An 11,922-nucleotide genomic window follows, 5' to 3' on the forward strand; every position below is an offset into this window, starting at 1 on the left:
ACAATAATACATGTGCCACTGCAGGATCTGATTTTGGAAAATATACTTTACAGAGCAGTAGCATATATCTGAAATTGCAGGAAAGTCTGAAAAAAGAGAAAACAGTGTTATTCAGCCAGTTCCTGGATAAGCTACAGGGTAGACGCATGTGGTCTAATTTTCACATCCATCTCTCCACCCACCCTGATACCATGGTGATCAGAATAACAACCTGAAGAGAGAAACAGAATTAAATAGTGCCTCCCATTTCAGTATTCTCCAGGAACCTCATACACTCCAACAATGTTAAAAGAAAAATAACAATAAATCTCTCTCACACTTCAGTCTCAGTCTACAGCGGAATACGTTGATTGGTTAAAAAGAAGGGGACTTGTATCATTTCAAAAATTTGAAAATTTTTCACTTCACTCTGTAAGCTACAAGCTCTGCAGTGTCTTGTATGTCCTGCATGTGTTAAAGTTCCACAGTGTAGGCCCAGCTCCTGCAGAAGCTCTGACTCCTGCACCCCAAGGCCTAAACCTACCAGGTGAGGTTTTCAATAATGGAACTGAAATGAGTATTCAGCAGAGTCAGAAACCAGGTCTTTACAAGAAACAGAAGCTTCCACACACAGATTGTGTGAACAACCTATCCCTAGTGCCTAGGGAAGAACCTATCCCTAGTGAGTCCCTGGGCTCAAATAGCAATAGGAAAAGCTGAAGTAGGAATCTAGTTTTGATCTGTCTTGTGTGTAGTTTTTGGCATTTCCTGAGCATCAGACCAGTCTGGTAAATATTTTAGGAACACCCCAGATTTAAAAAAAAAAAAAAAAGGGACAATTGTAAGATTTTATTTTTCATTCTTTATCCATGAAAAAGGAGGACAGGAGAGAGAAATGGGACATGATGGGCTGCCTAGAGAGAAGCTGGTTCCATCTGACAGATATCACGTTTAACTGCAGCTGCTTCATGACAGATTTCAGGATGCAAGAAAGGCAGGCTTCATTTTGCTGATACATTTTGCAACTCTCTCAGAAGCAGACAGACATGTGTGCTTTAAATAAGCATTTGTCCTCTTGTGACCAAGTCACAGGCTATTCTTAAGATTGCTATGCCTCTTGCAGCACCTGTGGGTTGGACTCATCTCAGTTGCACTGGTATAGGGCCAGCCTAATACACTCCTATACACCTGCACTAGATCCTTGCATTCAGCAGAGCTGAACAAGCAGACCTGGTAGGATCTACTGTCAACACATCCAGTTCCACATAACAAAAAAGCTAACACCCAGGAATGGGGAAGAAGCAATGACACCTCCCAATCTGGCTCTGCCCCAGGTGTGTGGGGTAGTTTCACTTGGCCAGTGTGGGGAAAGATTCTTGCAAGGATCTCGCAGCACCCTGCTTGAGAACCACTGACTTAAATACTAAGGTGATGTCAACATGAGCATCACTGCTCAAACTGATCTGAAAACAAATACTGGACCCAGGCAAACACTGTTAAATGTCACTGGGAGCCCTTAGAAAGAAATCCTGAGAATATATTTTAATAGATTTTCTGTTCGTTGGCACCAGACTAAATTCTCACAAAGGTTGGCTGTACTGCTTTTCATCCTCCTTATGCAAAGGTTTCTACTTATAGCCCAGGGCTAATCCCTTTACAGTTCTAGGAAAGACAGTTAAAACATGATGGTCAGAGGGTTAGCCACAAGCTGGGTGCTACCAGCCAAAGGGAAAACTGCAGGCCAGAGACTGCAAAAGTCAGAAATCAGTTGCAGTTTACAGTACGTAGCAAACACAAACTACAGTATAATTCAAAGAAAGAATACAGAAGAAACCCCAAAAAACAAGATTCAATTCCTGACTGATCATTATACTGGGCAGGTAAAACATACTAACAGTATACTCTGAACATTTCTAACTTCCTGCTGAAAAATCTCCGCTCTATGTAATTATTAAGCCTCCAACCTCCCTCTGCAAAAATGAGGCTACAAAAGAGTCTATCAACTTGGCCACTTACAAAGCCATCTATTTAATTCCACTGTAAACCTAGGATAACAGATGGCACAAGCCATTTATTCATGAACGTTAAACCCACAAAACTTTAAGAACAGTTACACCGAAGACAAAGATATTAACAGCTGTTTCGTTAGAGAAGCTATAACCGAAATGTAAATATATCAGACAACACCTTCCTACTAAATAGCTGAGCTTTCCATTTACACACACAATCATGTCTGCTTTTCTTCCAGCTTTTTCTCCTATCTAGAGCAGGTAAGAGTGAGTTGCATTTGATTGCATCTTGTTAGAGGTCAATGAAACTGTTATCTTAAATTTGCCTGGAACTTCTTTATTATAGGGCATGTACCTGGGAGCCAGAGACAGCATAATTGCATTTTTATGTCCCACCTTTAGTTTGCAGCTAAAAATACTGCAAATCTTTTTCTTTTTTAATTTTTATGCAAAGTGAATATATTATGGATTCATTAGGACAAATGCTTTTTCAGATATTAAGACACATAGTCCCATTGACTTCAGTGGAATTTCACTAAGAGTTTTAGTAGCAGATAATTTGGTTCACTAAGAGAAAAAACCCATAAATCTTCAATCACAATTTAACAGCTCTATTTCAGAGTATAACCATCTTTACAGGAATATGGTTGGCAACATCAAGAATTTCAAATAGTTTAGCGAGTCTTTTTTTTTTCTAGTTTAAACTAAGGACCTTCACATAACAAGGTTTCCTAGAAAATTAGTAGCATTATTCTCCTGGCTTATGTCTTACCATACTACCTCAATGCTCCAGAACCTACTCTTAGAGATGTGATGAGCGTTTAACTTGCTAGCCACCATCCCAGCTAAGTCACTGTGTTAACATACTGACATTTAAGACCATTTCATCTCAATTTGTCGGGCCAGGCCTTTTTTTGCAGTTGCCCCCAGTGTCAACAGGCATGAAGTTTACCAGAATGGTGAGTAGGCAGGTCATCATAATTACATATGGAACAATGGTGGGTTCCTGTCCAGGGAGGACTGAAACTGCTCCTTTGCAAATCACAAGTTAGAAACATAAAAGAAAGAGATGAAAAAGGTTATTAAGTCATCACACCACCCCTGTGGCCATATAGGATTGCTGCCTACTGGACATCTATAGAATGGCAGACGTTAGAAAAATCATCATGCAACATGTATGACTCTAATCCACACCCAGGAACATTTCAAGCTTCAACCAGCAGTGACTAGACCTCACCAACTGTATTGCCTTACCTTGGAAAAGATTGCCTTAAAGATGTTAGGCTGAGCAAAACACATAAAGATCAAGATAACAGATCTTGGTAAATAAACAGGCTCTGTTTGTGGACTGCAATTAGTCTTAGACTGAGAATAGATGAAAAACATTTCCTACTCCCATCCCCTTTTTAAAGGATCATAGTGACCATGATCGTGAAGGCAGTGGAGACTAAAAATTGTCAACCATTGTGTGCATGAAGTCTTTCAAAAAATGATTTCCATGCCCTTACTGCAAGGACATAGGAAAAAGTATCCTGCATACACAGCCCTGATTATCTGCCAGCTTTTTGCAAGAGCAGAGTTCCCCTGGGGTGAGCCAAACCCAATAAACTGAGATTCAAGCTGGACTACAAAGCCCAGGTCTCCAAGGGAGAAGGACCAAAGCTGCAGGTGCACTAAAAAGTTCAGACCCTGGAGAATAGAAGAGTTAGCGTTGAAATATGTCATTGGTGTATGGAGTAACTTATCTGTCATGGTGGATAGCTCCCTAGAATCAACTGGGACTCAAGTGCTCACAGATTCCAAGGCCTACACTATGACTTTTTTTAGCCAAAGTGCTTCATCCATAGAATTCACTTCTCCGGTCCATCTACCAGAGATGGACCACTAGAGCATAGTGGTAGACAATCCTATTTCATATTCAGCCTTTGATAATAATACAGGATAGGAGAAGGCAGGAGTTATAGCCATTAAATCATGAATGAAGCAGCTTGAAATTAATAAGTTTTAAACGTTTCAGTTGTTTCAGTACCTGCTGATTTGAAACCAAGAGGTACTCAGAAGCCTCTGTGATGGGCAAGACAGGCAGATGCAAATAATAAGTTGCTTAATGGATCCTAGATCCTTCAATTTACATATTTAAAAAACACAAGTCCACTAGTAAAATAACGCAAGCTTAATAGCTAACCAGATTCGGGGGATGGCAATGCCAGTGGTGGCAGATGACAGAACAAGGAGCAATGCTCGCAAGTTGCAGCAAGGGAAGTTTAGGTTAGATATTAGGAAGAATTTTCTCAATAGGGAGGTAGTAAAACACGAACAGGTTACCCAGAGAGGTGGCAGAAGTCCATCCTTGGAGGTTTTCAAAACCTGGCTAGAAAAAGCTTTGGAAGGGATGATCTAGTTGCAGACAGCCCTGCTTTGAGCAGGGGGTTGGACTAGATGACCTCCTGAGGTCCCTTCCAGCTCTAACTTTCTATGATTCTACAAATGCACAAACTAGAAAGATAAAAAACAGCTCAGAACAACCAAGCATAAGAACAAGCCTCCTGCTCTACCATGAAGGATGCACAAGGCAATTAGCCAGGGGGACGGAATTCCTCCAGGACAGGTTAACGGTGGAAGGGGAATTCTTGATCTCTTCAGATGAGGTCTCTAGAGTAAAGCAGCTCCAATCCTGCTGCTGCCAGATCCTGCCTCACAAAGGGCATGGTTACTTGAATCCTGTATGAGATATGAGGTTGAAAGAAAAGAAAACTAGGCATTCCTCTAGTGCGCTTGCCAACATACAGACAAGTGGTGAATGATAAAATTATAGAGTGGGGACTGGACTCCACCTGAAAAAGCATAACTGAAATAATTAAACAATTATTAAATGGCAAGCTTTCAAAAAGATGCCACATTCTTTTGATTAGTTTCCAGTGCTATGCTCTCTAGCTGATTAGACTAATTGGCAAAGCAAGCCATACCAGTAAATATACATGCCTATCAATCAAGCCAGAGATATCAGAGACGTGAATTTGGAGATTTTCACATTAAGTTAGTGATGACTCTTTTTATCATTAAATTGTGCTGCAGGGTACGTGCTGGCACATCAGATTACTCCAGTCATGATATCTAATCATGCATAGGTATCTCCCCACATCCTTCCTTACCTGTGCTGTCATCTAGTGCCTTCTCTTGTCCTCTCTTACACCTTCAGAGCAGAGAATGTATCCTACCCTCTGCTTTGTAAAGTGTCAAATATGTTTCTAGTGCTATCTACATGATTAATAATTATAACAGTCATCCTTCCAACTGGTTTGCACCCCACTACAGAATTCCCTGGGTTCAAATCACCCTTTGCATGCTGTCTCTTGGTTTCTCATCAAAGACTGACAAAATAGTGTACAATTTAGGGGTGATAAAAGGTCACTAGAAAAATCAAATAGTTCATATGTCATTCAAAAGAACAGTTACTCACGTGGTTACGTAACCCTTACATAACCAGGTTATAAATGTCTCAGACAATGTAATGCAATATGGTAACCAATTCTGCTCTTCCATGAACACTGAGATGTAAAAGCTGTTAATGGTCTGTGTGTCAACCACTTGGCTACTGGAAAGTCTCTCTGAAACAAAATTGTTCTGTTTGTGTGTTTCATATATAGTCTTGATATTCCAGAGATGGATGGCAGTTATAAGAGAGTAGCATGACAAAACAGTGGGGCACCAGCATCAAAAAGATTAAAGGCTGGTATTATTTCTACTTCATGTTTAACATGGACAGGCAATGACATATACTGAATACAGGAAGTTTCACATAATGCAATCCCTTGGCCTTCAAGCAAACCCGCTGCAGCCAAAATATCCAAATGTGGGTGCCAAAGATTAGGGCTGGCAATCTTAAGTCTTGACTGGCTAGAAAACAAAAATTCAGTAATAAAGCTCTTCTGTTTAAATCTAATACAATGTCATCCATCTCTGCAAATTACAACAGTTTCCATCTTCTTCCTGAAAAATCTCACTGATTCCTGCAAAAGGCTTAGTGGATTTACAACACTGCAACAACAGAATCTCATCCAGTATGTTTAAGCCTCCTCTGAAATGTCAGTTCATGCTTGATGTAGTTTAGCTGCATCAGATTAGATATAGATACAGATACCAAGTTATGTGCAAGAGAACCATGTAAAAGTAAGCCAAATACAGTGTCTCTTCTATGTTATGCAACTTATTTTCAATTAAAATTTTTCTTTCTTTCCTTAAAAACACTAGTTGAGGGTTCCCAGGATGTCTGGTTATTAACACTAACATTCAGTGAAACGGTATTGCCATTAAAGTATTTTCTGTATCACTTTCAGACTCTGTTATATAGTGTTGTATTTACCCGCTTAAAAGTACAAGCTAGCACACCTGTGCATTAACTAAATTAAGGATGTTTTTCTATGAAGCAATTTAAAGAAAATGAATAAAGAAAAAAAACTCCACAAATCAGTGAAAGTAAAAAGATGTCAAAACAAATATAAATCAAAGGAATTTATTTTCATCAACAAAAATACAGAATACAAAATGATACTGGGCCCACCCTCCTTTTGTACTAATATCAGCATGCGGATGTTACAGCTCTAAGTGAGAGTGCCTCTGCTAATTCATAAGGACCTCCATCTGCACCAGTCTTGCATTTGTGTCTCCTGATGTTCTGTAGGGGATCATTCCAGCAAACGTTATCAAGGCGCGAGCTTGGGATCGGAGTTGCTAAGAGATATTAAAAATAAATAAATGAATAGAGTGCTGTTACTTTCAATTGGATTCTCTTAATTTCCATTCAACAGTGAACAGTGGTTTTTACATACACAGATTTGTTTATTAAATATGGCCAATTCCAATACAAATATAATCTCAGTTTCATACTGTTCCTTGTCAGGAAATAATGCTTCCCCATACTGAGCAAGGAAATCCAATTATTTTCATTTGCAACCATCCAAAGCATGTTAAGTTGACCATTCATTTTTTTAAAAAAGCCCTACTGATGTAAAACTTCCCTAGAAAAATCCCTTTCAGAAATACAGAGTATTATTCTACTTTAAGAACTGTCTTGAGATGATCACAATCACGTGATAGGTGCATCATTCTATAGAGTGTCTGAATCAAGTCCAAAATAAGCCTAAAAAGGCAAATAAATTACAGCCACTCTAATTAAACTGCCCCTCCTGCCACCCCAGACATGTGTAAAGATCCCCCTGGAGACTGTATCAGAGAAGCATGAGCTTTTGTAGGCAACAGCTTATTTTGTTAGATGCTAAGAACCCCATAGCAGCTGACGAAGTAGGTTGCTGCTTATGAAAGCTCATGCCTCTCTGAACCATTTAGTCTACAAGGTGCCACCCTGTTCTGCGCCTTCTCCCTGACTTCCACCTACCACAGCTAATCACCTCTCTACTTTAAACAATGAAAGTGAGCACATCAGACCTATGAAGGTGTTAAAAGTTACCATCACATACTGTAACACTGCATGTTTCACATCTTAAAAATTAAATATGTAAAAAAAAAACCCAAACACACACACACCTAAATAACCTAAGACTGTAAAATTTTCTTCCTAGACAGACAGTATCCTTAAATTATCACACTGAAAGATCTTCATATTTAAAAACTTTATCAAAGGGGAACAAAACACTCCTTAATCCACTAAGTGGGAAATTGAGCAGACTGAATGACTAAATTTAGAACAGAAGTAAATCAGGATGCAGGGAATTACAATCTGAAGCATTACACAGTTGGAGTAAGTAGCATCTCTACACTCTGCCTGGGCAAGGCTATCTCTTTATAGCAGGGGTGGGAAATTATTTTGGGCAGAGGACTGCTTACTGAGTTTCGGGAAGCCATCAAGGGCCGCATGACAGGCAGCCCAGGGCAGATTAATTAATTTTCTAATTTTTTTAAGAGCCCCACAGGCCAGATAGAATGCCTTGGCAGGCTGCATCCGGCCCCCGGGGCCAAATTTTGCCCACCCCTGCTTTACAATATAATACTGAATAGATTATTTTTCCAGTGGAAACAGAACAGGTTACATGTAATTTAATACTGAGAGTACTACATCTGTTGACTCAACATGTTTAAAGGCAATGCAAAAACCCCAATATCTTAAATTTAAGAAAACCTGGATTGATGATGCTAAAATAAAACAATACTGATATGGTGATCATTTATGATGTAGATGTATGTCTAACTTTATGTCTAACTCCTCAGAAGTGAGCAGCATACTGACTTCTGCTAGGTTTTTGAAAGCAGGAGTATCAAACAAAGGACCCATGGTCCAGATACAGCCTAAGGAACTATTTCATCTAGCTCAATGGTAGTCTGATAGACTACTGAAAGTCGGGGGCCACAGCATGCTGCAGAAGCCTGAATCCTGATGGACATGGCCATCAGTGGCAGCCTCCAGGCTCTGTGTTGCTGTCTGAATGCAGCCCTTCAACGCTGCATGTTCCCTTCTCTGTGCCACTGCATTGCCCTGACTCCACAACACTGCACATCTCCAGCTTCTCACTGCTGCCCAACCAGAGCCCCAAGCTACTGCCCAAAGCCATAATGGTGTCTGGCCCCAGACCCACTAAAGTCACTGTTGGCCCCACAGAACTGGCCCAGGAGAAGCTTCCCCAGGGCAAATTTGACATTCCTGTTCTAAAGGGACAGTATTACACAGTACCACATGGCGTCACTGCAATATGTATCATATTGATTGTGTAATGATCCTGTTGGACTGTCCCCAGAAATGTTTGCAAAGTGCCATGCTTCTTTGAGACAGACACAAAGCAAATAAGGCAAGACATTATTACCATGAAAATACTGGAGCTGGTGAGCAGCAAATAAATGCGTGGAACATTAAATAAGGGAGAAAAATTTCTTTAATATCAGTGCATACAAGATCATAGGAAAGCAGAGCGGAAAGGGACCTCATAAAACCATCCCAACCAAGTGTCTGTCCAATCTGCTCTCATTGCTCCCTTATAGCCCCTGACTCCAACAGAATCATAGCACACAATCAAATAGTGTAATTGAATACATCTTCTTATCTTTTCATTGCTTAAAATATTGGAACCAACCTACTATTCAAAACAAACAAACAAACAAACCAACCCACGAACAAGGAAAAATCCACATCCTGAGCCCCAGCAGTCCTTCATCAGGAATGAATGGAAGTTTTCAGAGAAGGTGAAAGGAGGCCTGGAGGTGCAGGTATTCTCATGTCTGTAATTACTTAATGAACATCCAAGAAGAAATAAACCAAAACACAATGCAACTTTCACTGAAATAAGACTGCAAATAAAAATAGCTCTTATTCCTTTCCAGTTCCTATTTTTGCCCTTCAGCTGTCCCAAAGAGAGTCACAACCAATAACCGGGGTAGGGGGGTGGAGGTGCATTGCCTGGCAGTGATGCTGCAACTGCTATTAAGACTGTACCTTCTTAGACTGTAAATTGCCTTGCAGCAATCTGTAGCTCACTAAATCTTGGCAAATGGACCAGGCCAGACTGCAGAGGGTTTTATTTCCTAATCTACAAAGCCAATTTGTGCACACAAGGGCTCAAAGCACAACTACTGTGAATTCAATATAAAAAGCACAAAAATTGCTGTGACTAAAAATCTGGGTTTTTAAAAAATAAAATGCACCGTAAAAAATGACTTGCCTTTTAAGAGGGATTAGCAAATTCAGACATTATAATGAGTTTAATGGAAGTAAGACAAAAGAAAAAGTGGCTGCTGCATACATGCAGTGATGCTGATATTTTTCTAATACAGTCTCACTGCTGCCCAACCAAGGGTAGGTGACTGGGGCAGCAGCTTTTGTTGGGGGGACTCAAAAGCAGCCACTACTGACACCACAGCTGATCCCCTCTCTGCAACTGGCACAGCTGGAGCTTCCCTGGCTGTGGAGCTACACTGCTATGTCTCTGCACATGCCTATGGTTTCTACTCAACCCCCTCTGATTATCAATGGAATACTCTCCAAGATAAGCAACCTAACAGTTCTGATGTCAACAAAGCACATCAGAGAAGCAAATAAAGAGGACTGTACTATGTTCTTCTATATTATGCCTCTATTCTTTGCTGCATGAGGACACCACTGAAATCTGTCAGAAGTACTCCTTGTATCATTTCCTTTTCATTCTTCTAAAGAGAGACAGCATTTGTCCCCTACACATGAAGAAGTAAAAAAGCTCCAGAGGAACTCTGTTGAAAGCAAGCGCTAGATCTACAGATACCCATTGCCTCAGCATGGCTACCCAGCCCACACTCAGTTTGCCAGACTCCCTGGATAGCCAAGTTCCTGAAGACTTTCTCTGAGGATTTCAGCTATCTCAGCCACAGCTTGAGATAAGAAATTGGGTGGTACTCCTAGTGTACCAAGGAGCCTCATAATTGACTGCCTGGTGGGTTTGGCTTACATGCTGAGACTTATGCCAGTAGTCAGATTCTGGGCCCAAAGCTTTGGTGACAACCTGGCAGCCTCCAGCTGCATTTTTGCACATTGTTGTGTTTGATGGTGTAAACTGCTCAGGAAGATGAGGGAATCCATTTTGGTTTGTGGTCTGTGATGGGGTGAGGGAGAGGGTGGAAGAGGTGCAGCTTCTTGTGAATTGTTCTGGATTTAACATCTATTACGACAGTTGCCTGCATTTGCAAGGGACTACATAGCTTGTCCCTTCCAGCTCCATGTTCTTATGCAGTTATATCACCCAGGCAATATAATTTAGGAGATGTACTCACTCGTATGAGGCTCTAACCAAACTACCAATCTTGTACCATGCAAGTGATTACAATGGCACAGTAACTGTAATCACACTGCATCCTCTGCAGCTTGATGGTAATGGCTACAGAATACTAATGCAGCAATGCCAACTCTTGCAAAGTTATCATGAGAGTCGCAATTTCTAAGTAAAATTAAGTCTCACTCATGATCTCAAGACAGAACTCTCAAATTTTTCGATTTTTTCTTCCGGCACATGTAAAGCAGCACCCAGCAAGCAAGTCTGCAGAGGGGAAGGGGTGGGGGAGAGGAAAGAGGAGTGAGCGCAGATTGAGACCCCCATGGTGAGGTAGGTAGTGGGGCAGGGGCTGGGGTGAATGAGGTAGTAGGGTTGGGGCAGGTCATGTGACAGAGCCACAGGTGACTGACTTGTCCAGAGGTGTGTGGGGGAGGGGTGGCTCCCTGCCGCTGCGCACACCCCTGAGGGAGGCATGGGGGGCATAAGCCCTCCAGTTTTGTGCACAGGGCAGAAGCAAGCTGCCTGCTGGGGGCTGGGGTTCTGCACCTTGCTGCCTTTCCTCCAGGAACTGTACACTGGCCATGCTGTAAATCCTTTGCCCACCCAGCAGCAGGAGGCACAACATGACATCACGTGGCTCCCAGGGCAAAAGCAGCAGGGCCCCAGCTCGCAGCCCACCTCTTCCCTGCACACAAATCTGGGGGGCACATGCCCCCTTGCCTCCCCTGGGGGTGTGCGCAGCAACAGGGAGCTGTGTGCCCCCCATCCACAGCTCTGTTGCATGGCCTACCCCAGCCCCAGGATCCCATTCACCTCCGCCCCTGCTTCACTCCCTCCCTCACCATGCAGGCCTTGATCTGTCACCCACTTTCCCCTCCACAGACTTACCTGCTGGGCATCGTCTGTGACTGTGTGTGTCATTGGAAACTGCTAAATGAACAACAGTCCAGCAGATGTTATCCCAATCATAACAACTGGTAGAAATTTTTTTTTAAAGCATTATCAGTTGTAGTAATATAGCTTTTGTATAAATCGCTGACCTGTTAGACGTTAATAAGTAACTAATGGGATTTATAAACCAATAATCAATATATCTATATTGGTTTATACTTCAAAAATAGGTTCTCATGATTTGCACACCAAATCTCTTAATTTTTAAGAGTTTCTCTTGTTTTTTTTGACACAGT

The 11,922-nt window shown here is 41.5% G+C and overlaps 1 protein-coding gene across 2 annotated transcripts in view; it reads right to left on the minus strand.

Annotated features, from left to right (window-relative positions):
• Positions 1-6,483: 6,483 nt before the first annotated feature.
• NUP93 (nucleoporin 93) overlaps positions 6,484-11,922 on the minus strand; it is a 151,990-nt gene continuing 146,551 nt past the window's right edge. For both annotated transcript variants that reach the window (XM_019535628.1, XM_019535629.1), the window contains exon 22: positions 6,484-6,719. In XM_019535628.1, the coding sequence (XP_019391173.1) occupies positions 6,609-6,719 (111 nt within the window). In that variant the 3' untranslated portion in view covers positions 6,484-6,608. The remainder of the gene's footprint in view (positions 6,720-11,922) is intronic.

This window comes from Crocodylus porosus, unplaced genomic scaffold (genome assembly GCF_001723895.1).
Source record: "Crocodylus porosus isolate Cpor-Errol unplaced genomic scaffold, CroPor_comp1, whole genome shotgun sequence".
Lineage (NCBI taxonomy): Eukaryota > Metazoa > Chordata > Crocodylia > Crocodylidae > Crocodylus > Crocodylus porosus.